This window comes from Cervus canadensis, chromosome 17, assembly GCF_019320065.1.
Source record: "Cervus canadensis isolate Bull #8, Minnesota chromosome 17, ASM1932006v1, whole genome shotgun sequence".
Classification (NCBI taxonomy): domain Eukaryota; kingdom Metazoa; phylum Chordata; class Mammalia; order Artiodactyla; family Cervidae; genus Cervus; species Cervus canadensis.
In genome coordinates, this window is record NC_057402.1 from 9915203 (window position 1) to 9942475 (window position 27273).

At 41.2% G+C, this 27273-nt stretch overlaps 1 protein-coding gene across 9 annotated transcripts in view; it reads left to right on the forward strand.

The window, feature by feature from the left end:
- The window catches only part of DICER1 (dicer 1, ribonuclease III), a 73497-nt gene that overhangs the window by 36611 nt on the left and 9613 nt on the right, over positions 1 to 27273 (forward strand). For all 9 annotated transcript variants that reach the window (XR_006273519.1, XM_043489381.1, XM_043489387.1 and 6 more), the window contains 15 exons: positions 6090 to 6222; positions 7490 to 7732; positions 8280 to 8431; positions 10883 to 11015; positions 11685 to 11760; positions 12426 to 12565; positions 14483 to 14662; positions 14905 to 15118; positions 15324 to 15477; positions 17070 to 17252; positions 17523 to 17628; positions 18144 to 18319; positions 19307 to 20090; positions 22548 to 22703; positions 25727 to 26615. Coding sequence is in view for 8 of the 9 variants with exons in the window: in XM_043489381.1 (XP_043345316.1) it covers positions 6090 to 6222; positions 7490 to 7732; positions 8280 to 8431; positions 10883 to 11015; positions 11685 to 11760; positions 12426 to 12565; positions 14483 to 14662; positions 14905 to 15118; positions 15324 to 15477; positions 17070 to 17252; positions 17523 to 17628; positions 18144 to 18319; positions 19307 to 20090; positions 22548 to 22703; positions 25727 to 26615 (3719 nt within the window). In the remaining variant the exon portion in view is untranslated. The remainder of the gene's footprint in view (positions 1 to 6089; positions 6223 to 7489; positions 7733 to 8279; positions 8432 to 10882; positions 11016 to 11684; positions 11761 to 12425; positions 12566 to 14482; positions 14663 to 14904; positions 15119 to 15323; positions 15478 to 17069; positions 17253 to 17522; positions 17629 to 18143; positions 18320 to 19306; positions 20091 to 22547; positions 22704 to 25726; positions 26616 to 27273) is intronic.

Consider the following 27273-nt stretch of genomic DNA (forward strand, 5'->3'; position numbering starts at 1 on the left):
TCAGAAGATAAAAACGTTAGGGAGGAATTCAGAGAATACTGGCAAAGGTGGCAGGGAATGCCAATTAGGTTGTAAATTTCCACCCTACCTCCTTCTTCAGTAGAAGTGTATTTTTCCTGAATATAGACCCAACCAAGGAGCTGCACTTCAAACTTGTGTCACATGGTCACTTAATGTATATTTCTTTTGATTTGTGGATGGATGCTGTATTATTTGTAAGGGCCAAAAAGAGTCCTTATTTTGTACTTCAAACTACTTGTTTCTATAAGATCTATTAATTGGCCAAAGTTGATCCCTAAGAACCTTTTCTGCAAGTATTGATCTCTGAGGAGAAATTAAACTTTGTTTCCTGAGGTAATTTGGGGTTTAAAAAAAAAAAAAAAAAACTGCTTCTGACTTGAGAATGTACTTGAGTAACGAGAGATTGGCCTCTGGGGTCGTCATCTGGCGGTTTTCAGTCTGGAAGTTTTCATAGTCGTTGGGCCCGATCCTGATGATGGATACGAAGTAAAATAATTTTAGGTAGTGAATTACATCGAAATCAGAAGTTTAAAGTTGGAAAGGAACTTCATTGACTAATCCAACCCACTTAGTCTTATAAGAAAAAAAAAAGAGGAAAGCCTCTGGAGGAAAAGTGACTTGCTCTGAGTTAAATTGCCGGCCAATTGCAGAGACAATTCTAGAATCCTGATATTCTGCCTCCTCGTCTCCACTTCTTTGTATAATCATCATGCCCTTGGGTATCACAGAACACTAAAAACCAGTGCTTTACAGTGGGAAGACTGCCAAGAGGCAGTCCAGGGAGTGCACGACTACTTGGGTTATTTTTTAGAATGGGGGAAAAGCATTTTTGGGGTCAGAAAAGTGTAATGTTGGCACAGTTCTAAGCCGAGTTCTAGACGGACTCTGTGCCCCATACAGGATGGGTTAAGAATTAAGTACATTTTCTGGGGCTTGGAGAGAAGTGGGGGTTCATTTTCTTCCTTTTCCCTTTTTTCTACATATGTTTGTAAGTATGGAGATGTGCCAGTTTCCACTGAAGGAATATTAGCCTGAAAAGGTTTATCAGAAATCGGTGTTACTTCCTGTTGACTTTGAGGATCAGATTAATTGCGATCAACTTTCATAAAATGTGCCTGGAATTTAGTGTTGGATGATGAGTCAGGAGTGGTTTGAGGATTTACCTTATGGGCAGCTAATTAAATATACAATAGAGGTCTTGTTCCAGTAAGCTTTTTAATAAGCTTAGAAAAACTTCCTGAAATCCAGATTCTTTCCTTCCATCAATTTAATGGGAGGAAAAACCATTCTTCAGCAAACAGTTTCATGGGAGTAGAAGCTATTGTAATACATGGGCAGTTTTCTACTCTCCTAATCAAAAATAAAAATAGCTACTTCTATATATAATGTTGTATATGTACAGTCTTGGGTTTATAGTTTTTCTTTTGCCTTATATATTTAGGGCTTTATCGTCTATAATTTACCTTTATATCAGTCATTTCAGTTGCTCAGTCACGTCTGACTTTGCGACCCCATGGACTGCAGCACACGAGGCTTCCCTGTCAGTCACCAACTCCAGGAGCTTGCTCAAACTCATGTCCATCGATTTCAGTGATGCCATCCAACCATCTCATCCTCTGTCGCCCGCTTCTCCTCCTGCCTTCAATCTTTGCCAGCATCAGGGTCTTTTCCAGGGAGTCAGTTCTTCATATCAGGTGGCCAGAGTATTGGAGTTTCAGCTTCAGCATCAGTCCTTCCAATGAATATTCAGGACTGATTTCCTTTAGGTCTGACAGGTTTGATCTCCTTGCAGTCCAAGGGACTCTCAAGAATCTTTTCTAACACCACAATTCAAAAGCATCAATTCTTTGGCACGCAGCTTTCTTTATGGTCCAGCTCTCACATCCATTTACATGACTCCTGGAAAAACCACAGCTTTGACTATACAGACCTTGTTGGCAAAGTGATGTCTCTGCTTTTTAATACGCTGTCTAGGTTGGTCATAGCTTTTCTTCCAAGGAACAAGCATCTTTTTAATTTCATGGCTGCAGTCACCATTTGCAGTGATTCTGGAGCCCAAGAAAATAAAGTCTGTCACTGTTTCCTTTTTTCCCCTGTCTATTTGCCATGAAGTGATGGGACTGGATGCCATGATCTTAGTTTTTGAATGTTGAATTTTAAGCCAGCTTTTTCACTCTCCTCTTTCATTTTCATCAAGAGGCTCTTTAGTTCCTCTCTGCTTTCTGCCATAAGGGTGGTATCATCTGTGTATCTGAGGTTATTGATATTTCTCCCTGCAATCTTGATTCAGCTTGTGCTTTATCCAGCCTGGCATTTTGCATGATATACTCTGCATGTAAGTTAAATAAACAGGGTGACAGTATACAGCCTTGATGTACTCCTTTCCCAGTTTGGCACCAGTCCATTGTTCATGTCTGGTACCTTTATACAGTTTTAAAATTTCAGAACACTCCATGAGGGAAGAAGATAGATGTTTTTACTCTGTCATAGATGAAGAAGATAACAGTTTGTGACTTTCTGAAATAACTCCAGGATCAAGTGCCAGAAAGTGAGTTCCACTCTCCAAGTCTAGAGCACTTTTCACTGTGTGATTTATTAGTATTGTGTGACTTTGGCATTGAAGAAACCTGGGTTGATGTCTTCTCTCTGTCCCCCATCCCTCTACCCCTTTCTTTTCCCAGTAGCTTTGTCTTTACAGAAAAGTTGCAGGGATGTACTGCGGTTCCCCATACCCATTGCGGGTTTCCCCCATGTCTTATGTCAGTAACATCTTACCCTATCAGGGTACATTTATTGCAACCAAGAAACTAACATTGGTGTATTACTATTAACTAACTTCTAGACTCTATTGGATTTCCCCAGTTTTCCCATTAATGTCTTCTTTTTAATCCAAGGTGTACCAGAGTTCATTTAGTTGTTTTATTTCTCTAATCTCCTTTGGTCTCTTATGGCGTCTTGTTCTTTCCCTGTTTTTGACAACTTTGATGTGAGGAGGACAGGTCAGATATTTTGTAGACTGCCCCTCAGTTTGAATTTGTCTGATGTTTTTCTCAGGATTAGACTGGGTTTTAGCATTTGAAAGAAGGCTGCAGATATGAGGTGTCCTTCTTGTTGCTTTATCTTAGAGGGATTTGTGGTCTTGACACAGAACATCATGGGTGATGTTAAACTTCATCACGTGATTATGATTGCACTTGCCAGCTTCCTCCACTGTGAAGTTATTATTTTTCTTATTTCTTACTTAATTCTTTGGAAGCAAGTCACCAAAGCTAGTTTATCCTGGGGAGGGAGGAATTCAGCTTCATGCCTGGAGAGGGGCTTCTCTATGTGTGTTACTGAAATTCTTCTGTAAGGAAAACATGTCTCTTTTATCCTATTTATCTGTTTATATTTGTTGAGTCAGGTTCTTTTATCACTGTGAACTCATGTTTGTTTATTTTATACCTTGGTTATGATCTGATGCTGGGTTAGTTTTTTTTATAAGTTAGTCCACCCTGGGCCATTGGGGGCTTTTTGAGGTTAGTGCCTGTCTCCTTTCGACATGCCCCGATCCTTCTGATTTTTGAACCCTGCCTGACTTTCTGGTACGCCAAGGTGTTCCAGGCTTATCCTGTGTTTTTCTTGCTCCAGCCATGGAATCAGCCATTTCTCCGAGGGGTCCTGGTTCTTTTTATCTTCACTCACTTTTTAGGTGTATATTCTGTGCAAGTTATTTCACTTTTTAAAGCCTCAACATCTTCATCTATAAAATAGTGATAATACCTCCCTTTCTTACTGAGTCATTAGTGAGAGACACTGTTTACAAAAACCACAGTCTTACCGCCTGACGTTGTACTTGGGGAGGCTGTGTGCGCACAGTGTGGGCCTGTGCTGGCCTCGGTGAGGAAGTTACAGAGACGGAGGGTAAGCACCAGCTCTTCTGGTTTTCAGAGTAAATTATGTCTGCTGAATATTATACAATTGGCCATTAAATTTTAATACTTTTTAAGTTTTCTTAGATAATTTTCATGGAATTTTACAAAAACACTGTTTTCAGGTGAATTTGAAAACAGGAAAAAAATAATCACTTCTTTGTTAGAGACTGTTTGAGAAGCTCTGCGCTATAGAGAACAGCATTCTTTATCAGACAACTTGCTTGTGAAACAACTCACATAAACTCAGTATAAAATTAAAAGGCACAAAATTCCATCCTAGCAGTTCTGTGGTACCGTGAAATCTCTGGGCAGATAGTGTAGTCCTTATTAATACAAGTGCCCTGACAACAGTAGACCTCGTTTTGTTTTTCTGGAAGCCCATAGCTTTGTCTGTAGGGATTCCTTAAATTTATCTGATGGAGAAATTTTTCCTTTTTAAACATTGTAAGCGTAGGTATATAAAAGCATTTAATTGCCGCTTACAGGGGACTTTGTTTATTAATGTGCTTCTTGTTTCTTCTGCTGACCGCAGTCCTGACGAGGGTCTCATTAAGGAGAAATAAAAGTACTCTTCGTGCTTCAGTTCTCAGCTAGTTGGAAGTCTACCAGATTTATTATTTTAGGCAAATTAAAATACAGTCTCTGCCTAATTATGAGTAACTGGAAATGCATTTTTAAACCTCTGTTTTGTTCAAATTGATGCTTGTTTACATAAACTAAAATTTGGAAGTACATATTATTTCTACAGTAATTGATTTCATATTTTAGATGTTGGGACATGCAATTTGCGTGTAACACTGCTTTCTGTTACTGACATCATAAGTTCATAATAACAAATCTTGGAACATATTAAAGAACTTTCTGATTTTGAACATTTTAAGCATTTGAACTGTAGAGCAGACTCTCAAACTAACCTAGGCATGCCAGTGTTTCACTGATTTGGAGGCAGGAAGATATTTTAGATGGCCACTCAAGGTTTCTCCCAGGACTTTGATATTAGTCTGTTTCATGTACTTATTAAAAAAAAAAAAAGAATGGTTTGACTTAAAAATGCAATTTTCTATTAGGAATTTGTGCTATGTTGTATGACTTCAGAGGAACCATATGGGATCACTTAGGTCAGGTGTGGAACCATTTATCCTATGTGCTGAGTTTTCCAATGTGGATATTTCCAAAATAGCTGTAATGGCAACACTAACTGTTAACCTTCTGCACCCATGTAACGTGAGCCTGTCCTGTCGCTCTTTTTCATTTTGTAGCCAAGGGCCCGCTTTCGGGGACAAGCTTTCAGGGTTGATAGAGGGGAGCAGGCAGGAAGGGGGATGAGCTCAAGAGCCTTTTCTCTTTCCTGCTGGGATGGGAGGGGAGTTATCTCAGCCTTGCAGGGAGGCGAGCTCTCTTAGCCTTGCAGGGCCGAAGCTCAGTGGCCTTTCATGCAGAACTGTGGTCAGTGGCCGGCCGCAGGGCCACAAAGTGCTGGGAATGGAGATGCTTATCAGTGGATGGAGGCCTTCCTTGCCCTGGAGCCCTCCTTCCAGGGGGACAGGGCACTGGGGTAAACCGAACAGAAATAACATGCTTCTTCCTTTGCACGCGCAGCTAGGACTTACTACATGGAGAGAGAGGAGAATGAAATTTCCCTTGGGGTGTTTGGTACTTAACTCTCCGTAAGCTGGTCATAGAGACAGGGGCATGACCACTGCGGCAAGTTGTGTGTGCGCTTAGGGAAGAGTGTTTCAGAGAGAGAGTGTGTGTGGCTTTTTCATTAGAAGTCTTGGCCTAAAGCCAGAACAGATGAAGAGTCCATGTTTCTCTCTGCCTGGCGCTGTCACTTCCCAGGCCACATTTCTGTGAAGCTCATTACTGCCAAATTAGAAAGTCTGAGGGACGTGACCATTTCGTTCACCCGTGTCGTGTAAATCAACCCTGTCTTTGGTGTCCTAAGCTTTCGGTGTACAGATCCACACAGAGAAGAGTGACAGTGATTTCTTTTTAAGCTATTTGGGGAAAAAAAAATACCAAGGCTATTTTGTTAGGTATGTTGGCAAAAAAAAAAATACCTGTATTTCCATTTTCAGAGAGACCTTACAAACAAAAGTTTAAATTTTTTCCCCTCAGCAATGCTTAACTTCCAAATATGTATAATTTTCTTAGATTGATAAAGGAAGCTGGCAAACAAGATCCAGAGCTGGCTTACATCAGCAGCAATTTTATAACTGGACATGGCATCGGAAAGAATCAGCCTCGGAACAAACAGATGGAAGCGGAATTCAGAAAACAGGAAGAGGTAAGCTAAGTGAAAATAATTTTGCAGTAACAGTTTTCAGAACATATATAAACTCTGCCCATAGGAACCCCGTCTCTTTATAGTTCCTCTGCACATTTTTGGTGATATAGAGTCCTCATAAACAGAGACTCACCGTTTCCCTTGAGGTAGCCGAACAATGATTCTCATGTGTAGAATTAGAATACCTGTCTGGTAAATCAATTTTGTGTCTTAATTGCCATCAGCCATTTTATTTTCCTTTATGGGGCGGAGGACACACACCTACGTTTCATAGAAGAAGACAGCTCGTGTAAATATAACCCTTGTTGACTTGTTACAATTCTGAAGCAACAAACTGAAATTTTTTTCCTAGAACGTGTTTTGTTTGCTATTGAAAGTCCTACCTTGGTTTACTATTTTAAAAACAGCAATATATTTTAAAGATTTTTGGTTTAATTTTTTTTCATGCTTTTTATTTAAGATTTGATATAGGAAATAGCACTGTAAAGATGATAAAATCTAACATAGTGTTCCTGGCTTGCAAATAAAAACTTTTTATGTAAAATTTGTTGTTTAAGTTAAAAGTAGCAGAATAATTCATGTTGAAGTCATTTTTCTTTGATAATACTCCCAAGTTTGGGGAATTCAGTAGCCAGAGTCTTGACAGATCAGTCTAAAACCCAACTTAATTTCTTATTTAACTTACGCTGAATTGGGAAATGATGTTATCTGAAATCTAGCATGAAAAAATTTTTCACTTAAAAAAATCATTTCTGATCCCTTAAATTAAGTATGTCCCAAGATGTCAGAAAATAAATGATGCTTTGCTTGTAGTTTTTAATTCCAAGTGATTTAGGGATTTTAGTGACGGAGTTTTGACATCTTTGGAGGGATGTTGGCATAGGCTCACAGACGTAGGTCCCATAGGGAGGCTCAGAATAGCAACAGGATTTCAGAAGTGAGTTCGTTTGGTCACTCTGATGGTTATTAAAGAAGCCAGTGTCTTTAGCTGGAAGACTATGACTTGTCCATGGGTGCTTCTCTAAAGTAGAAAGGCACTTTGATTTCTTTCAAGTTACGTTCAGCTGACAATGTCTTTAAATCAGAGTTTCTTTGCCCAAATGTTCATGGCATCTCGAGTTTTGTGTGATACTGTCATTGTTTTTAGCCTGGCCTGGATTAAGAGTGCTCAGAGTATTGTCACAGATTACAGTTGTCCCTTAATTTTACTATGCTCTTTTCTTTGGAAAGTTTTTTAGAATTCGTTTTCTTGGTGGAATTTTTCCAGGTACTTAGGAAATTTCGAGCACATGAAACCAACCTGCTTATTGCAACAAGTATTGTGGAAGAGGGTGTTGACATACCGAAATGCAACTTGGTGGTTCGTTTTGATCTGCCCACGGAGTATCGATCCTATGTTCAGTCTAAGGGAAGAGCGAGGGCACCCATCTCTAATTATGTAATGTTAGCAGATACAGATAAAATAAAGAGTTTTGAAGAAGACCTTAAAACATACAAAGCTATTGAAAAGGTAAGATTCACATGTTATCTGCAAGTTACTCCTATGCATACAGAAATAATAAAAACAGTTGTATCTTCAGAGAATAGTCTCAACAGAGGTGTGCAGTGGGTACATTATTAGACAGTTGAGGGTAATTGCACAGAGCCAGCAGTATTTCACAATAAAATGGCAGTGAAAATGGTCATATAGGTTATTGGGGAAGATTAGGAAGTGTACTGTTCATGTGGATGGTGTCGTCCTGGTTGACTGAGTGGTGGAGTGGTTTGAGAGTGATGACACAGCCCAGATACTCATGTAAGACTGGCGATCACGTGCGTGCTGGTAGGTAGGTGTAGTTCAGTGTCTTGTTCCCCGTATGGGAACATCTCCATGTGACTGGAGCTGGGAAGGATGCAGTGGGGAAAACTGTCTGCAGCATGTAGCTATGGAGTATTGAGGTATGTGTTTAGGAGAGAGAAATGTTTCATGTCAAGGGAGCTTTTCCGTAGGTTCAGAGGCAGACAGCTAGTGGCAGGAAGGGCATTTGTTTCATAAATTCTGTTCTGAAACTGTTCAGATCTTGCGAAACAAATGTTCCAAGTCGGTTGATACCGGGGAGGCCGACACGGAGCCCGTGGTGGATGACGACGATATTTTCCCACCGTATGTGCTGAGGCCTGAGGACGGTCCCCGCGTCACAATCAACACGGCCATTGGGCACGTCAACAGGTACGGCCACAGGCCACGTGGTAGCAAACCTGTGAGAATCATGAGATTTCTTCTAAATCTGTAAGTAATGTGTTGTTCACCATCTGCAAGCAATAACCAATCTCCATTTATGGCCTGTGATGCCTCAGTGACAGAAAGAAAAAGAAGTTGCTTTTTTCTGTTCATTGTTTTTTTTGTCAGAATGCAAAACTAGTATTGTGCAGAAATAAATGTTTCCCTTCTAATTGGCAAGGCTGACCTAATGAATGCATACATATTTTAATTGCTTTGAAATTAATTTTGCAATGCTCACTGTTCTTTTCTAAATCTTGAAACTTGTTTTGTGTCAAGTGTTGGCAGCCATTGAATTTTCCTTTAGCAGGAATGGAAGACTTGAAACTTTTTTTTTTTTTAAGTACATGCTGTTTTATCAATACTTTGTCTTGATTTGGTGATAACATTTTTAAGAACTAAGGAAAGCAGATGCATAGCTAGATTATGTATCAGGATAGATTTCATGCAGAGGCAAAATAGGAGCAGAAAATGTAAGCGTTTCTTTTTAACTTTTTATTTGGAACAGTTTTAAACTTTAAAATATTGCAAGAATACTGCAAAGAACACCCAGAGAAGACCCATTCAGGTTTCCCAAGAACGTTCTCTGGAGGGGAAGGGTCCAGCCCAGGGCCGCGGGTTGTACTCGTTTTCCTCATCTGTCTGGTTTGCTTCACCCTGGCACCTTTCTTGGGCTTGAATGACCTTGAACGTTTAGAAGATGGCAGGCCAGTCATTGCGTCGTCTCCCTCTCAGTTTGGGTTTATTTGGTATGTTCTCATGACTGGACCCCGGTTATATGTTTTTGGCCAGCACGTCGCTGAAGTGATGCTGGATTCCTTACATTCTAACTGGGTCACTTAGTCCCAGTTAGATTTGTCCTCTGATGATGGTGGTGACTTTCGTCACTTGCGTAAGGTCTGCCAGCTTTCTCTGCTGTAAAATTTCCTTTTTCCTTTTTATAATTCTTGAATATTTCATGGGGAGATATTTTGCGATTATATAAAATTTATCCCTCTCCTCAGTTTTCACCCGTTGATATTTCTTGCCTGGATTGATTATTTCTGTGATGTTTTCCAAATGGGGATTTTCTGACTCCCTAATTCTTTCAGCATTTATTAGTTGTCATTTTACTATGAGAAAGAGCTTTCTCTTTTCTCTGTTTATTTGTTCCTTTTTTTTTATCCAGTGTGAACTAATGGACTCCTGTTTTGCTCATTTTTAGTCTTTTACTCTCGTTTCTTATTTTGAGGTGAAAATTGTGTAAAATTTGGCTGGTGAGGACCCCTTCGGTGTAACTTCAGTGTCTTTTTAACATGTCACCATTATTCTTTGGACATTTCTGTATTTTATGGCACACAAGATGTTCTAGACTCACAGTTTCCCTGCCCCAGGCTAGATATTGGCGATTTCTCCAAAAGGTCCTGGCTCCTTTTAGTGGAGAATGAGTTGTGTTTAGAAACCAAGGTGTGTTCATTGCCTCCGGAGTATTATTGCTACCAGGCTGTTCAGCAAGTGGAGCTGGGAAACACACTCATGCCTTTTCACTTGCGTTGTCTGTACCTGCCTACCTGTCTGTGGGTAGCTCCAGTTTTACTAGACACCGGAGGGTTTGTTCTTGCTGTCCTCTTTTTGTCCCTGGCTGGCTTTTTTAATAGTGAGAAATCTGATTCCCACTGTCGTCAGATTAATTCCTGTTCAGGCTCCCCGTACGTAGCGTCTCCCTCCCCCGGGGGGCTGCCACCGTGTTGAGGCGCCCTCGGTGCACGGGTCCTGGCCTCGCGGCGTTGCGGCCCGTCCGTGGCCTCATTGTTTGCATCTCGTTCCCTGCCAGGCTGGCTTCCTGTCCCAGCACCCTCCCTGCTCGGGCTAAGCTCCCTTAGAGCCGGCTTCCTGCCCGCGTTCCTTGTGCTGGTGTGGGGCGGCCCAGCTGTCTTCCTGCCCTCCTTGGGTGAACACCGGGCCCACCCCGATGCCTGCCTTGCACAGGCCCCCGTAATTGTTGGCGATCATTAAGGAACAAACACTGGCCGTTTGCTCCCTTCATGGATTCTGAACAGTACTTTCTGCACTGTCCAGTCATAGCACTAGACATATACAGCTGTTGACACTCAAGTATCAATTTTAATAAAAATTAAAGTAAAAAAGTTTAGTTCCTTAGCTGCCCTTGGCACAGTTCAGGAGCTCAGTGGCTTCCCTGTTGGACAGTACAGATACAGAACGTCATCTCAGAGTTTGTTTTATATATATATATAAACATACTAGTCCATCTTATTGAAAGTTTAAAGCAGTGATGCTGAAACCACACATATAAATACCTATCCAGTAGAGGGGAAGAGGAACATAAGAAATCAAATGTGAATATCAGATTTTTTCTCAGTTGTAGACTCAGCATCACCATTTCTTTTTTTCCCCCCACAGATACTGTGCTAGATTACCAAGTGATCCGTTTACTCATCTGGCTCCTAAATGTAGAACCCGAGAGTTGCCTGATGGTACATTTTATTCAACTCTTTATCTGCCAATTAACTCACCTCTTCGAGCCTCCATTGTTGTAAGTTTAGAAAAAGAAATGATTGTGCCTTAAAGTTAATGTCGTTAACAGATTTGTTTTCAGCTTCTCTAAGGATGTGCGAGTTATAGGTAAATTTGGCTTTAAATCTACTTTAAAAAGTACATTTAGAAATCTCTTTTGTAGTCAACTACATGTTCGAGTCCTCAATAGACTATATATATGTAATTTGTAGACTGTGTGAATTAGGCTAGAGGACCTCTGAAGATTCCTTTAAAATCTTACGACTCTAAACATTTCTGTCAGCATCATTGAGTTGTGGCTTTAGATCCTTAAGTGACACAGAATTCATTAAATATAGGTGGGCTGTTCTAGTTATTTTGTTGTTGATTGGAAAATATACCTGTATACAATTGCTGTCCTTGGTCTTAATGCTGATACACTAAATTCTTACTGAAATTTAAATTCATCAAGATTGTAAGCTCTTAATGATAACTGGTGTAGGTTTTACTGGGCAGGATTTTTAAAGATGGCTTTTCAAATATAGGCAATAGGATTTTTTTTAAACTGGCTGATGTTTCTCACAATGAAGAACTTTGGTAAATTTCAGCTCTAAGGATACCAGGGCAGAGGTTTCATCTGTGTTTTATGCGCCAACAATACTCCAGCTCCATGCATATACTGTGGATATGTTTTTTTGGTTACTTCCAGGGTCCCCCAATGAGCTGCATTCGATTGGCTGAAAGAGTCGTGGCTCTCATTTGCTGTGAAAAACTGCACAAAATTGGTAAGAGTGTGTGAAAAGCACATGTAGATAAAAATAAAGTTAAAAACATTGTAAAACAAAAGCACCTCAAGGGCTTTATGGGTCTCCAGGGTTTTGTGGGCTGTGAACGCGTTGATGTTGGTGTGCTTCGGGGAGGATAGATGTAAGTGTGATGTAACTTGAAGACCCTGTAAGATGGAGGAGTTCTGTTTTTCACAGCTGAGCAACTGTGATTTATTTGCTCTCATTTCTAACTCCTTTTAAATATATAAATGTAGTAACGTCTTCTGACTGTTGAATCGTGAACATTTATGTTTTGTGTTTTAATGTATCGGTTTCTCAAATTAGTCTATATTTGTGTACAAATGAAAGACTTGTCTTCCAGTGGCATTCGTAAAGGGATGATCTGATACTGTTTTCCTATTTGCATGTTTTTATTTTTGAGTCTTAAAACAGAATTTATAGTCCTCATCATACTGGATATATGAATGTCACAATAGACTTTGCCTTCAGTCATCACATCTGATTACTTTTCTGTTGCTAAAAGCACAGACGCTTTGGTTTTCGTGATTTGTCCAGTCGTTTCCTAAGGCAGAGCTGCTCTGGATGACCCACTGATTAATTAGGCAAAATCAGGATTGAGCGTTTTATTATAAAATCACGTTCCTTCTCTTTACATTTCTTAGGTGAACTGGATGACCATTTGATGCCAGTTGGGAAGGAGACTGTTAAATACGAGGAAGAGCTGGATTTACACGATGAAGAAGAGACCAGTGTTCCAGGAAGACCAGGTTCCACGAAACGAAGACAGTGCTACCCAAAAGCAGTTAGTATTGGTTAGAACCAAATACGAATCTAGCCTTTCTGACTTTCTGTTGCTTGCTGTACCAGGCCCCGACTGCTTTGCGTGGCTTCCCAAACACGTGTGATTCAGCCCAGCCCGTGGGTCTCAGCGTGTTCCCTGCCTCGTTCACTGCTCCTCTGACAGCAGCCCCTTCACGCTCACATGTGCAACACGTGCTCTTTGTCACTGCAGACATCGCTGTTTGTTTTTCTTCTCAAAAGATTCTTGTGTTTATTTATCACATTCTATCCAGAATGAATGAATGTCATTTAAACAGACGTTCTTTGTTTCATTCACTTTAGTGGCCAGGTCCTCTCTCTATCTTACACTGGGGACTGAGACCTCGGGGGTGTGTGTGATAAAACAGGCGCGTGCCCGTTCAGGGTGAGGGGCGCGCGACAGGCGTCAGCCTGGTGACTTGTCAGGAGTCAGGGTGTGGCCTGACGAGTCATAGTCAGCTTTTACAACATGTCGTGTCTAGCTGGATCTGTGGCTGTAACCATATGGGGCTGGAGTACTTATTTAAAAAATAATTAGTCAATATTTTTACCTTATTTTTAAACCCCCAAACAAAAGCAGAAATTTGCTATGTACTTTGATGTTAGCTTAAATATGATTCTTTTTATTTATTTTTTGCAGTTTTATTGAGTTTTTACTTTTTTTTAAAAAGTTTGCCCCTAGCTAAGCATTTTCAAGATTCAAAATCATGTCACTTTTGCAAAAATCAGGAATTAAGTTATCTGATTTTCTGAACTGCTTATTTTCTCAAATCCAGTTTTCCTACTCTAACATTACCCTGGAGGCTCTTGGGCTAGTCTCATGTGACAGATGCCACCACTAATAAGTGTTTTGAGAAGCAGAGTACTGCTTTGCATCCTGTGTAACTAACAGGTGCATTCTGTCCTGTGTGATACTCTAGTAACTATATCTCTTAGCCAGCGTTTCTGCACCTTGTAACTGTAGATGTAATTATTTATATTATTGAGCCTTGGAAACTGTAAGACTATTGGATGGGGTTAAATGAATACTGGAAGTTTAGAAACTTAGCTTAGTTTAAGTCATAGTTTACTCCTTTAATCAGACAGCCATTAAAAATAGTACTAACTTGTATGGACCCTGAAAGATATTCTCATTGTAGTAACCAGAGGTAAAAATCGGTGATACAGTCTTTGTTTTGTGGTTCCATTTGTAATGAAAAATATGTATCTGTATATATTTATGTGCATTTATTCTGGAATGTATACATTTATTCCAGAAAAGTCTGGAAGATGATATGGTATGTGACAGTGTTACTAAAGGTTATCTGTGAGTTTCAGGATTATGTAGGATTTTTAAAAACTTGGCTACTTTTATTTTCTGATATTCAACAGTGAGTAAAGACTAAGAAACCTAGGGAAGAAAAGAGTTTGTTCTCTAGTCAAAAGAAATAGATCAAATGAAATGTTGCTGTTAAGTTGCTAAGTTGTGTTCCAACTCTTTTGCAACCCATGGACTTTAACCCACCAAGCTCCTCTGTCCATGGGATTTCCCAGGCAAGAATACTGGAGTGGGTAGCCATTTCCTTCTTCAGGGAATCTTTCTGACCCAGGGATTGAACCTATGTCTCCTGCATTGGTAGGCGGATTCTTTACTACTGAGCCACTAGGGAAGCCCACGTCAAATGAATAGTATTGTATTAAAAGACCCTGCGGTGTTTGATGGTTTTATATGTTCTTGCACACCCAACAGTGCCGCCTCTCCAGGGAGGTTAAGTAAATGAGGAGGTCTCCTGCCTTGGGTCTTCGTTTTCTCTCATCAGCTCTTAGTAAAGCCAGGGAAAAAATTTGTTTTCTTGCCAACATCTGGAAAAAAGGTGAATACACTTGGACTTATTGCTTACATTTTTCTTTCCACTCCCAGATTCCAGAATGTTTGAGGGAGAGCTATCCCAAGCCCGGTCAGCCCTGTTACCTGTATGTGATTGGAATGGTCCTGACAACACCTTTACCTGATGAGCTCAACTTCAGAAGGCGGAAGCTCTACCCCCCTGAGGACACCACAAGATGCTTTGGAATACTGACAGCCAAGCCCATACCTCAGGTGGACGTTTCGTGGTGACCTTTTATGTTGGACTGTCGTTGTTTTTTTTTTTTTTCTTAAAAAACAGAAAAAGGGACTTTAAAAGTAACTGTCTTTTGTTACCTCAAGATGGTCACTATTTTAAAATTGGAAGTGTCTCTTCTGTTTCTCTGATAGAAAGCATCATTCCTCTTCTGAAGTTAACTATTTATAATGGACTGAAATCTTGGCTAACCTTGGGCTTTATTTTTCTTTCTCTGAAGATCCCGCACTTTCCTGTGTACACACGCTCTGGAGAGGTTACAATATCTATTGAGTTGAAGAAGTCTGGTTTCACGTTATCTCTGCAAATGCTTGAGTTGATCACAAGACTTCACCAGTATATATTCTCACATATTCTTCGGCTTGAAAAACCTGCACTAGAATTTAAACCCACAGATGCGGACTCAGCCTACTGTGTTCTACCTCTTAATGTTGGTAAGAAGGATCCAGACTCTAAAGCATTGTCTGTATAGTAGCTAAAAAATGAACGTGTTGCTTAACAATGAGCTTAACTGAATATAGTACAGAAATCTCTTTGATAACTCTGAATTAGGCACATGGAATGAAGGTAGAGCTTGAGGGAGGGTCTTACCTGTATTATTATATTTTAACAAGCTAAAAGATCTTTTTCTTCCCTAAGTTAATGACTCCAGCACTTTGGACATTGACTTTAAATTCATGGAAGATATCGAGAAATCTGAAGCTCGCATAGGCATTCCCAGCACAAAGTATTCAAAAGAAACTCCCTTTGTTTTCAAATTAGAAGATTACCAAGATGCAGTTATCATTCCAAGGTAAGGTGTTAAGTGGAAAGAAAGAAAGTGAAGTCGATCAGTTGTGTCCAACTCTTTGCAACCCCATGGACTATAGCCTACTAGGCTCCTCCGTCCGTGGGGTTCCCCAGGCAAGAACACTGGAGTGGGTTGCCATTTCCTTCTCCAGGGGATCTTCCCAACCCAGGAATCGAACCTGATGGAGGTGATTCCCCCTGTTCACATGGGCCATGTGGTGGGCTGTGACTCTGGCATTGATGTGGCCAGTGGAAAATTTAGGTATCTCTTAGTGACAGGCCTGTGCTCCCCAGTTTACTTACATAAAAGCAAAGCCGGAAATGCCGTTGGTGAAGGGATTTTGCTTTGTGAAGGTCCGATCATCTAAATGATGTTGATAGGCTTTCTTTGTAAAACCTCCATCCTTTTAATCCCCAAAGTCTTAAAGAATTTGATTATAAATAACAATTTATTAAAATTGTTGAAAGGCATAGTGTTAAGTGCAGTGAAAATAGTTAATTACAATGCTTTGTTGTATGTGTGCTAAGTCACTTTAGTTGTGTCCGACCCTCTGTGACCCTGTGGACCATAGCCCACCACGCTCCTCTGTCTGGGATTCTTCAGGCAAGAGTACTGGAGTGGGTTGCCGTGCCCTTCCATGGGGACTCTTCCAGACCCAGGGATCAAACCCGAGTCTCTTACGTCTCCTGCATTTGCAGGCAGGTTCTTTACGACTAATGCCACCTTTTGGGTAAAAATTTAGAGGACAAAGTTTTTGAGCATTAAGATTAAATATCACACTTTTAAAAGAATTAAAATACTGGCTGCAGTTGTCTTTGGATTTTGTTCTGTTTTTGTTTTTTCTTTTTTCACTTTGCATCTCAATACCATGTTTTAAATGTTAGTTAATACCAGCCTATCAATATCAGAAATGGTACAGTAGCATATGTTTTGTGGGGCAAGAATCTTTCATGTTTAGCGTTGGTAATATATAAACTATTTACTTGGTTGCTTGGATATTGAAAGTTTTCTATACTGTTTATATTGGTGAAATTAGAGATATTTAAAGGAGCCATTTAATCTCCAATATTTTGACCACTTAATGTGAAGAGCAGACTCTTTGGAAAAATGCCTGATGCTGGGAAAGACTGAAGACAACAGAAGGGAATGGCAGAGGATGAGATGGTTAGATAGCATCACTCACTCAACGGACATGATTCTGAGCAAATTCTGGGAGGTAGTGATGAACAGGGGAGCCTAGTGTGCTGCAGCTCATGGGGTCGAAAAGAGTCAGACATGACTTAGCGACTGAGCAACAAAAGGAGCCATTTGGCTTTCATGTGTTATCAAAGTATAGATATTTAGAATAAGGATGATGTGTAAAATAGGAGAGAATGGAGAGTCAAGTTTTCACTTGATATAAATATAGTTCCTCTTGACTTAAATTCACTTGAAATGTATTAGTTAGAATTTAAGTGTCATTGCTATTATATATTTTTAACCTTTTGAACTCTTACTTTAAAATCATAACTTGCATTTTCATATTAAAAACAGTTTGTGTTTTGAGAATAGTTGATTTAAACCAGAAAGTCACGGAAACTGTTTTTGTTTTTTAGATACCGCAATTTTGATCAGCCTCATCGATTTTATGTTGCTGACGTGTATACTGATCTTACCCCCCTGAGTAAATTTCCTTCCCCTGAGTATGAAACTTTTGCGGAGTATTATAAAACAAAGTATAACCTTGACCTGACCAATCTCAACCAGCCGCTGCTGGACGTGGACCACACGTCTTCACGGTAAGGCACTCCAGAGATGGCACTTGGATTGTACCCGTGCTGCTGTTTCCTGAGGTCAGTGGGCAGATGTGGAGGTCTGTGGTCCCCGCGGCCCACGGGGTGTAGGCCCTGAACTCAGGAGGTCACTGGCACACGCCGTTGCCCAGAGTCTGGCGCAGGGGTCTGCAGTGTGAATGAGCTCTCCCAGTGAGCTGCCCTGAAGTCGTAGCGCCGCTCTCAGAGTGAACTTGTTTTTGTCTGTTTGGTAAGATTATTTTGAAATTTTTCTAGACTTAATCTTTTGACACCTCGCCATTTGAATCAGAAGGGGAAAGCTCTTCCTCTAAGCAGTGCTGAGAAGAGGAAAGCCAAGTGGGAAAGCCTGCAGAATAAACAGGTAGCGAGTTCATTGTCACTAGCATAACAGTATTTTGAAAGATGCTTGAGTTTTATGTTTACCAAGTGAATTGAGTGACTTGTGAGTTTTTTAGAAGTTGCCCAACCCTTCAGTTTTGTTTTGCTTTAATTAATGTGGCATACGACTTCATTTGAATACCTTTTTAAAAATTAATTAATTTTTTTATTGAACGATAGTTGCTTTATAGAATTTTGCTGTTTCTGTCAGACCTCAACACAATGAATGTCTTTTTGATAAGCATGATGAGAGGTTTGGCTTTTATGCTTGGTCCACTGGTAGCAATTATATCATGAAATCCTAGGATAAATCCCATTTTCTTTAAAGAGTTATTTTTTAAAACATTTTAAAAAATAAGATTTGGCTAGTGTTTCTGATTTTTGTCTTTATTCATCAGTGAAATTGATTTTTAAGTTTCATTTTTATTCTCTTGTGTGCTTGCTTTATATTTACCTCTCCACAGTTTACATTTAGCCACATGTTTTGCTCACTCACAGATACTAGTTCCAGAACTCTGTGCTATACATCCAATTCCAGCATCACTGTGGAGAAAAGCCGTTTGTCTCCCCAGCATACTTTACCGCCTTCACTGCCTTCTGACTGCAGAGGAGCTCAGAGCCCAGACAGCCAGCGATGCTGGTGTGGGAGTCAGATCACTTCCTGTGGATTTTAGGTATGCCTGTGCCGTGCGTCAGAAAGCACACGGCTCATGAAATCCCGTTTGCAAAAAGCACTGACTTCAGTTCACATTTTAATTTTATGTAGAATAATTTTTTAAAAGATTGGAAAGAAAATGTGGATATGCATTTAACACCGGCAGTAGATGCATCATGTGACTCCTGAGTGAACATCTGTATGTTGAGTCATTGTTTGCTGCTGCTCAGAGGCAGAGGAGAGCCTAAGGTCAAAACCAGTCGTTCCCTTTTCAGTGGCGGCAGTTCAGGTAGGAATGGAAAGAGCTGTCTGCCCCAGGGCTGACATTTTAAGGCTCCTCCTCTTGTAAATCAAATACGTGTTAAAGTCAGCAGTTGCCTCAGAGTGTTGTCTTCAGTTGTTTTCTTCTCACTAGTCAAGTCTCTGCACTCTAAGGAAATTACTGGTTTAATGACTCAGACTTATTTTGGTTATCCAGTTGGCAGGAGCAAGCTGGTTCAGGAATTGAGGAACTCTGTAATAGTACCAGTCACTTACTGCAGCGTCAAACACTGGTTTAAGCACTATAGCTTTAGTTAGATGATTTCATCTTTAGGACAGTCCTGTGAGGTAGGAATTATTGGTTCCTCTTCCAGGGATGGTAGCTAAGGTACAGAGAAATTGAGTAAATTACTCGAAATTCCCCAGTCACCCTGCTGGCCTAGAGCCCCAGCACGTGCAGTCTGTGGCCCTGGGTCTGCTAGGCTGACCCCAGGCTTCATGAACTCAGCCCCACACAGTGCTGCGGGGTTGGGGATAAACCAGCGCAGAGAGCCGTGTCCCACTGCATGGTTTATGTTGTGAAGAATTCCCAGTAGTGATGACACCTGCCTTGGAACCTTATTTCTCTTCTAAGGTAGGAATATATTTATACTGATCTTTATTTAACTTTTACTCAGATTGTGCTTACTCTAAGCCTAGCCTCTTTGAAGGGTCTGATGAAAAGTTATAAAAAATGTCTTTGCAGATACCCTAACTTAGACTTCGGGTGGAAAAAATCTATCGACAGCAAATCTTTCATCTCAATTGCTAACTCCTCTTCAGCTGAAAATGAGAATTACTGTAAGCATAGCACAATTGTCGTCCCTGAAAATGCTGCACATCAAGGTGCTAATAGAACCTCCTCTCTAGAAAATCATGACCAAATGTCTGTGAACTGCAGAACGTTGTTCAGCGAGTCACCTGGTAAGCTCCAAATTGAAGTTTCAACAGATCTGACAGCAATTAATGGTCTTTCTTACAATAAAAGTCTTGCCAATGGCAGTTACGATTTAGCTAACAGAGACTTTTGCCAAGGAAACCATCTGAATTACTACAAGCAGGAAATACCTGTACAACCAACTACCTCATATCCCATTCAGAATTTATACAATTACGAGAACCAGCCCAAGCCCAGCGATGAATGTACTCTACTGAGTAATAAATACCTTGATGGAAATGCTAACACATCTACCTCAGATGGAAGTCCCGTGACGGCCGCCGTGCCTGGTACTGCAGAGACTGGGGAGGCGCCCCCGGACAGGACGGCTTCTGAGCAGAGCCCTTCTCCTGGCTACTCCTCCAGGACGCTTGGCCCCAACCCTGGGCTCATTCTTCAGGCTTTGACCCTTTCGAACGCTAGCGATGGATTTAACCTGGAGCGGCTCGAGATGCTTGGCGACTCCTTCCTGAAGCACGCCATCACCACGTATCTCTTCTGCACTTACCCCGATGCGCACGAGGGCCGCCTTTCCTACATGAGAAGCAAAAAGGTAAGGAGCCGTCCTTTAACCCTTGTGCAGTTAGAGGTTGGCTTCCAGTGTCCGTGGTCCAGAGGACGAGCAGAGTCCCGCCGCAGGGGCCACCACGCCCGACAGGGCAGCGGGGGCTTCTGATGCAGGCGCCCGGGAAAAGCGGAGTTTTAGGTGCTCAGGCGTGTCCGACTCTGTGTGAGCCCAGGGGCTGTAGCCTGCCAGGCTCCTCTGTCCACGGGATTCTCCAGGCAAGAATACTGGAGCGGGTCGCCATTCCCTTCTTCAGGGGATCTTCCCGACCCAGGGATCGAACCTGGGTCTCCTGCATTGCAGGCAGATTCTTTACCAGCTGAGCCACCAGGAAGCCCTGCGCAGGAGTGACACTAAATGTAGTGTGGAATTAAGATTCGGAGAAGAAAAGTAACAAGGATAAGTATTTAAATGATGATGAGAGAGGGCCTACAAGGTGCCAGGTACCTGCTTGGCACACACACACACAAAGCTGCCGAGCACTTGGAAGGGAGGACTGTCACTTGTGATCAGGGAAGGCGTTACTGGAAGGACGTGCGTTTATAGTGTGTAAGCGGGGAGCAGATGGCGCAGCGTGTCAGCGCTCGGTGAGTAAACCGAGGCAGCAGTCAAAGGTGTGGAAACACGTGGCCTGGCCTAGGCAGTCCAGCTTTAGAGACCTTGCTCTTGACCACTCACCGCCCCCCCCGCGATGTTCTCCATGGCCCTTGGCGCTGCACTGAGTAGCCCGCAGAGGTCCTCCATCCAGTCCTCTCAGCGAGCCCCTGAGAGGTAGGCCATGACACGGCCGCATCTCGCAGATGAGAAGACGCTGGCCTGCAGAGTTATGTCGGCTCGTGCGGTTCAGCTGGCTGGTCTGGGATGGTCAGGAGCATGGCTGAGGCTGAGCCCACAGCCTTCCACTCTTCCCTGCAGCCTCCTTAAGTGAAGAGGGTGCTTGCTGCAGGAGTGACCCCCAGAGCAGCCGGGCTCTGAGGGGCCAGCGCTGGGGAAGGCAGGAGTGTTGGAGTCAAAGTGAAGTTTAGGGCATTTGGACTTCATGGACTCGGCAGTGGAATGTTCAGGTAATTAAGAATATGGACTTCGATGCAGTCTGGGGGAATTGCCTTTGTAAGAGTGCTAATTGAGAACAAGCGAGATTTCCCCGGGGTGGTTGCAGAGGTCGAGAGTGAGTAGAAAGTAACCGCATCCTCTTAGGTAGGAAAGAAACTATTTTCCATTTTGAAAGTTCTTCCATCTTGCTGCTCAGAAAGCTCTGACTCCTTATGTGCTGCGGAGATTATTGTCACTCGTGCAGTGGGATGCTGAAGGCCCTTTCAGAGTGCCCGCCCCAGCCCTGCCGCAGCCAGGCGGCCTCCCCGGCTGTCTTTCCGGGGCCTGCACCCACCTGCTGCTGCTCGCCTCATGTCTCCGTGTGAACGCGGCCCGCGCCGCCTTGTGCCTCCCGTGGGCCCTCGCTAAGCTCTTCCTTCCTCCATCCTGCGGACCATTTCCACTGACTTTGTAATTTCCAGCCGAGTGCCCGTCATGCTTCATCCTCTCGTTGGCATCTGCGATGCTGTGGTCCCACGGTGTGGAGAGGGAAACCAGAGTCTACTTAGGCCATGCGGGTGGCGTGCGAAAGCCCTTCGGCCCAGAGTGAGCCTCGTGGGGGGCTCCCCCCCGAATCCCGCAGGCTTCAGGGACCACTTCTCTGTCTCGTGTCCCAACCAGTGCCTCTCCAGCATGGGTGATTGTCCAGGGGTGTCGAGTTACGCGGGGGAAAGGGACTCATGAAGTATTTACATAAAAGGGAACCCAGCTTTTGGAAAATGAGATGGACAGTTCTAGACCTTGGTGTTCAAGTAAAAACTAGGTAGAGACACAGCGATTTGAGTAAATTACGGAGGAGATGAAGGCCTTAGAAAAAACAGACCAGAGGGAAGACAGTAAAGCTGGTTTACTGATGTCAGTAAACATGGAATTTCTCTTTATTACATCTGCTCGGTTTTAAAATAGTTAAACAAAATATCTTGAAATGCCATCAAAAACAAAAGAATGATATTTGGGAAAGCATTGAGGTTGAAATCATATTTATAGTTTAGGTTCAAAGAACTTAAAAAATTATTTTAGTTCAGTTCAGTGGTGGTTTTTATTTTATATCTAGAGTTTATGGTACTTCTGCCTTTTATTCCATTGAGAATATTGGGACATTTTGGACTTGGTGAATTTTTATTATTTTCTATTTTGATAGCTCCAATCAGCAATTTGAATTTTATATCATCAGATTACATGAGAATTTAATATTTCCTGTCATGGATAGGTAGAAAAACTATGCAGTCTGTATAACTGATGACTATTTACGGAATATGAAGAATCTTTAGCTAAAAATTACGTTAATGTCTCACATGAGCTTCCACAACAATCGTTTATGGACAAGTGTTGCATAAATGTCTTCTGCTGCAGGTCAGCAACTGTAATCTGTATCGGCTTGGAAAAAAGAAGGGGCTGCCCAGCCGCATGGTGGTGTCCATATTTGACCCCCCTGTGAATTGGCTTCCTCCTGGTTATGTAGTAAATCAGGACAAAAGTAACACAGAGAAATGGGAAAAAGATGAAATGGTAAGTTTCTGGTAACTGGGTGGGTTTATTTTTTGGTGAGGGGGCAGAATCTTGTTCTGTTAATTTTTTGTTTCTTTTCTCCAGTGTGTTTATAATAGAGTAGAAATTCAATATAGTAAATTAATTTCTTTTCATTGAATTTAGAACAGTGTTGTAACTGTGATAGAGAACAGTTTCTGTTATCCTCCCTTGCCAAAGGCAGAAGAGTGTCTGGTGTTGTGATTAAAAAAAAAAAAAGGGCTTAACTCTGTGACATTTCACTTGAATATTACACATTACGATTTATCATAGATCCTTAGCTCTGTTTAGTGAAATGACTTTTCAGTAGCCTGTAATCTCCAATCTGTCTGTGAAACGATTTCAGTAAAATCTTGCTTTTGCAGCTCAGGGCTTCCTCAGGACTGTTTCTCCTCTTGTGACCTTAAAAAAAATAAAAATACGTAAAGGTTGTAGTTTCCTGGAAATAATTTAAATCTTGCCAACAACTGAAAAGAAGTTTGCGAGTGTGAGCTGCTGCTGTTTCATTTTGTCTCGCCTGGACGGCCACCAGAGGGCAGCTCGCCGGGCCTGGGAGCCCGGAGCTCTGGGAGCCGGCCGTCCAGTGCGCCTGGCTGGGAGGCCATCTTGCCAGCAGTTTCATTTTTCAGACATTTATTTTGCATTAATGATAAACTGGTTAATTGTTACTTCATCTCTACTTCAGATCAGCAATGAGAATACTGTTTCTTTCACAAGTTATGTTTTCTATATGTTTTTTTTTCTCATCTTCTTTCTGACGTGTATGTCCTAGATGATGTTTTTAAGTATTTCCAGGTAGCATGCTCAGTGACTCTGTTTTGATTTTTCACCTATTCACTGAGTATATTTTTATACTTGTGCAGTATTTGACTTATTACAGAAATTGGACTTACCTGGCAGAGCATTGAGTATTTTAATGCAAGTTGGGTTAGAAAAATTATATATGTTATTAATTTAGAAAGAGAAACTTAGAGGAAAGTGTGTATGATTTTGAGAACTTCAGAGAAAAATCTTGCATGTCTGTGACAAAAATTCCAGAAACAGTTATCCTGCTTTATAAATAGTTTCATAGTATCACTGGTGCTTTAAAAACTTTTTTAAGCATAAAGGTGATATTAGCATGTCCTTTTAATGAAAAAAAAATTTTTTTTTTTAAGATACAACATAAAATTCTTATTTTCCTTAGCTTTTCAAATGGCCTGGTACTTTGATTCTTAGATTGCATTAAAATACTGTTTGTGTTTTTATTTAATAATTTCTGCTTCTTGAAATAGACTATTATATGATATTAGGAAGCTTATGCTTGATCCACTCCTATTCTGCCTGCTTCGCTGCTCAGCAAGTAGGTTTACACGAAAGCTTTGCGTACATATGCCAGAGGTGGGAATAGCTTAGGTGGAAAGTGAACTTGAACTGTGAGAGCGAAGAGTTTCTTGCTAGTGTTTTTTTGTTTTTGTTTATTCTTAAAGAGCTTGAAGTGCTCCTGCAAACCATTGAATGAGGTAGAATCCCACTGTTTTGCAGATTAAAAAAACGAAACCCGGAGGCATTAAAGAACTTTGCACAAGATCACACAGCTTATTTGTTGATAAAGCCCCGGCATTTTTTGCACTTTGCCAATTTTTGGTTATGGTAGCATCTTACTCAAGATATATATGGATTTTTTTTAATGAAAATATTATTGTCTCTTTTTTAATCAAAATTCGGCCTTCCTCTCCTCCCCCCTTACTGACCAGATAGTCAAAAACATCTCATGTTACTCTGGGAAAGTATATGGTTTTTATTAGGTAATAGTCCCTAGAGGTGTCCACCATTATGGCTTTTTTTTTTTTTTGGTGTTCTTCATTATTCTTGAAAAGAAATCATAAACTTTTTAATCAAAAAATGTAAAGAAAGATAGTTGTAGATAACATGGCTTGGTTCATTGCACTTATTTCTTTTCAGACAAATGCACTGTTTGTATCTCTCTTGAAAAAAATGCTCCACAGAAAGCTTGAAAACCTTTTTGTCATAATACTCTGCAAAGTTGTCACTATCAAAATTGAAGCACACCCTCCTGCCTTTCTCCCCAAGTAAAGTCTTGTTTATTTTCTTTTTTTTTTTTTCATTGTATAACAGAAATTTGGTGTCTTTCTAGCATTGCAGAAAAGTTCCATGGTTACTGAATCCTGGCCCATTATTAAGATTGTCACTCACAAATAAGCTTTTGCCAGAGAAACTGGAATTAGCAAAGACCTTCTGACAGAAATTGGATTGTTGTGTTTCATGTTAGTCTAAATTGTCTTCTATTTTTGTCAGTTATGCTATAATCTGTTACCCTGAAGGGAAAAGCATAATTTCTCAAATTCATAGCTTAGTTCATAGTGATCACTTTTAGTTTCCAAGCAAGGCAGTTTAGTTTTACATTGTAGTGAATATGCTTTGATTTGAAGTGGCAATAGGGACAAAAACTTCATCCTGGAGCCCCACTGTACATTTTTAATGTTATAAAGAAAATAATTTTATCTATTTATATATTATACTCTTACTGAATTATAGAAGTTCTGCTCTTTCTACACCTGGAATTTAATTTTGTTCATTTGAAAATCTTTAAAAAATTTTTTTAAAACTTTGTCAGCAAAATCGAAGAGCTCTGTGATCGGCACATGAGAGCTTTCATTGTGTATCTTGCCAGAGTTATAATTCTTGGCTGAAGTTTTGCCTTGTGAGCCTTAATTTTAAACTTTATATCCATGTATAAAATCCTTAACATAAAGCTTCATACTAGATAAAGGTCATTTTATAACTTAGAAAATGAACATTCAAAGAACATATTTTACTTTGTTTATATGATTAAATAACTTATTTTATGTTAATTGAAAACAAATGGCCATGATTTGAAAGTTGCCTTTTAGTATTTGTGGTTGTCATTTGAAATTATCCATAACCCTTGCTTTTATTGAGTCTCAAACCCTTTTAAAAACAGCAGCTATGTCTCCCCTCCTTCCCCATTCCCCCTCTTCCAGACAAAAGACTGCATGTTGGCTAATGGCAAACTGGACGATGACTTTGAGGAGGAGGAAGAGGAGGAGGAGGACCTGATGTGGAGGGCTCCCAAGGAGGATGCCGACGACGAGGACGACTTCCTGGAGTACGATCAGGAACACATCAAGTTCATAGATAACATGCTGATGGGGTCAGGGGCTTTCGTCAAGAAAATCTCGCTTTCTCCTTTTTCAGCCACCGATTCTGCATACGAGTGGAAAATGCCCAAAAAGTCCTCCCTAGGTAGTCTGCCATTCTCATCCGATTTTGAGGATTTCGACTACAGCTCGTGGGATGCGATGTGCTACCTGGATCCAAGCAAAGCTGTTGAAGAGGATGATTTTGTGGTGGGGTTCTGGAATCCATCAGAAGAAAACTGCGGTGTCGACACGGGGAAGCAGTCCATCTCTTACGACCTGCACACGGAGCAGTGCATTGCCGACAAAAGCATAGCCGACTGCGTGGAGGCCCTGCTGGGCTGCTATTTAACCAGCTGTGGCGAGAGGGCCGCTCAGCTTTTCCTCTGTTCTCTGGGGCTGAAGGTGCTCCCGGTAATTAAAAGGACTGATCGGGAAAAGGCCATGTGCCTGACCAGGGAGAATTTCACCAGCCAACAAAAGAACCTTTCAGGGAGCCGTGCAGCCGCCTCTGGAGCTGGCTCCCGAGCCTCTGTGTTGAAAGACTTGGAGTATGGGTGTTTGAAGATCCCCCCGAGGTGTATGTTTGATCACCCCGATGCAGACAGGACACTGCGTCACCTGATCTCGGGTTTTGAAAATTTCGAAAAGAAAATCAACTACAGATTCAAGAACAAGGCTTACCTTCTACAGGCTTTTACACACGCCTCTTACCACTACAATACGATCACGGGTAAGGAGCGCCAGCACAGCTCGCTGCTCTGAAAAGGAGACCTGGTGTTAATTGGATCAACCTGTAAAATAATGTAAAGAGAATAATCTGTGTGTACAGACTTAGAGCTTAATATGCATGGTGCGGGGAGGAAGCGCAGGAAAATGAAAACAGTCCTTTTTTCCCTCATCTTTCTGGGTGCATACACTGTTCCCTAGACTTTGATAGTTGGGAGCAGAGCTGTCTTAGCGACTTGTGTATCTGTCATTTTATATGCAGCATAATTAGATTTGAGCCGTAGTAGTGTGATGTGTTTTTGCCATTTTATCCTACCCCACTGCCTTTATGGTGTCTGGTCACTGCTGCTTCAGGTTCTTAAATAATTTATTCCTATATCCTGGATGTGTCTCCATGTCTTTTTATTGTTCTTCCTGAACAAAAAGGCCCCTCTCTTAAGGTCTTTTAAAGTCTAAAGAGGAATAGATTAAAAGAAACTGTTATCACAGGAAGATTTCATCGCCCTTGCTGTTTCTCCCGTCACCTTCTGCTTTGCAGTAGGCTCCATGTTTCTTTCTCTCCTTCATTTAATCGACTCCCAGTCCTTTCGATCAGAAGGGAGAATAGGCGCCTAAAACCGAAACCAGCTTTAGGTTATGAAACAGCAAGAGTCTATAGTTTT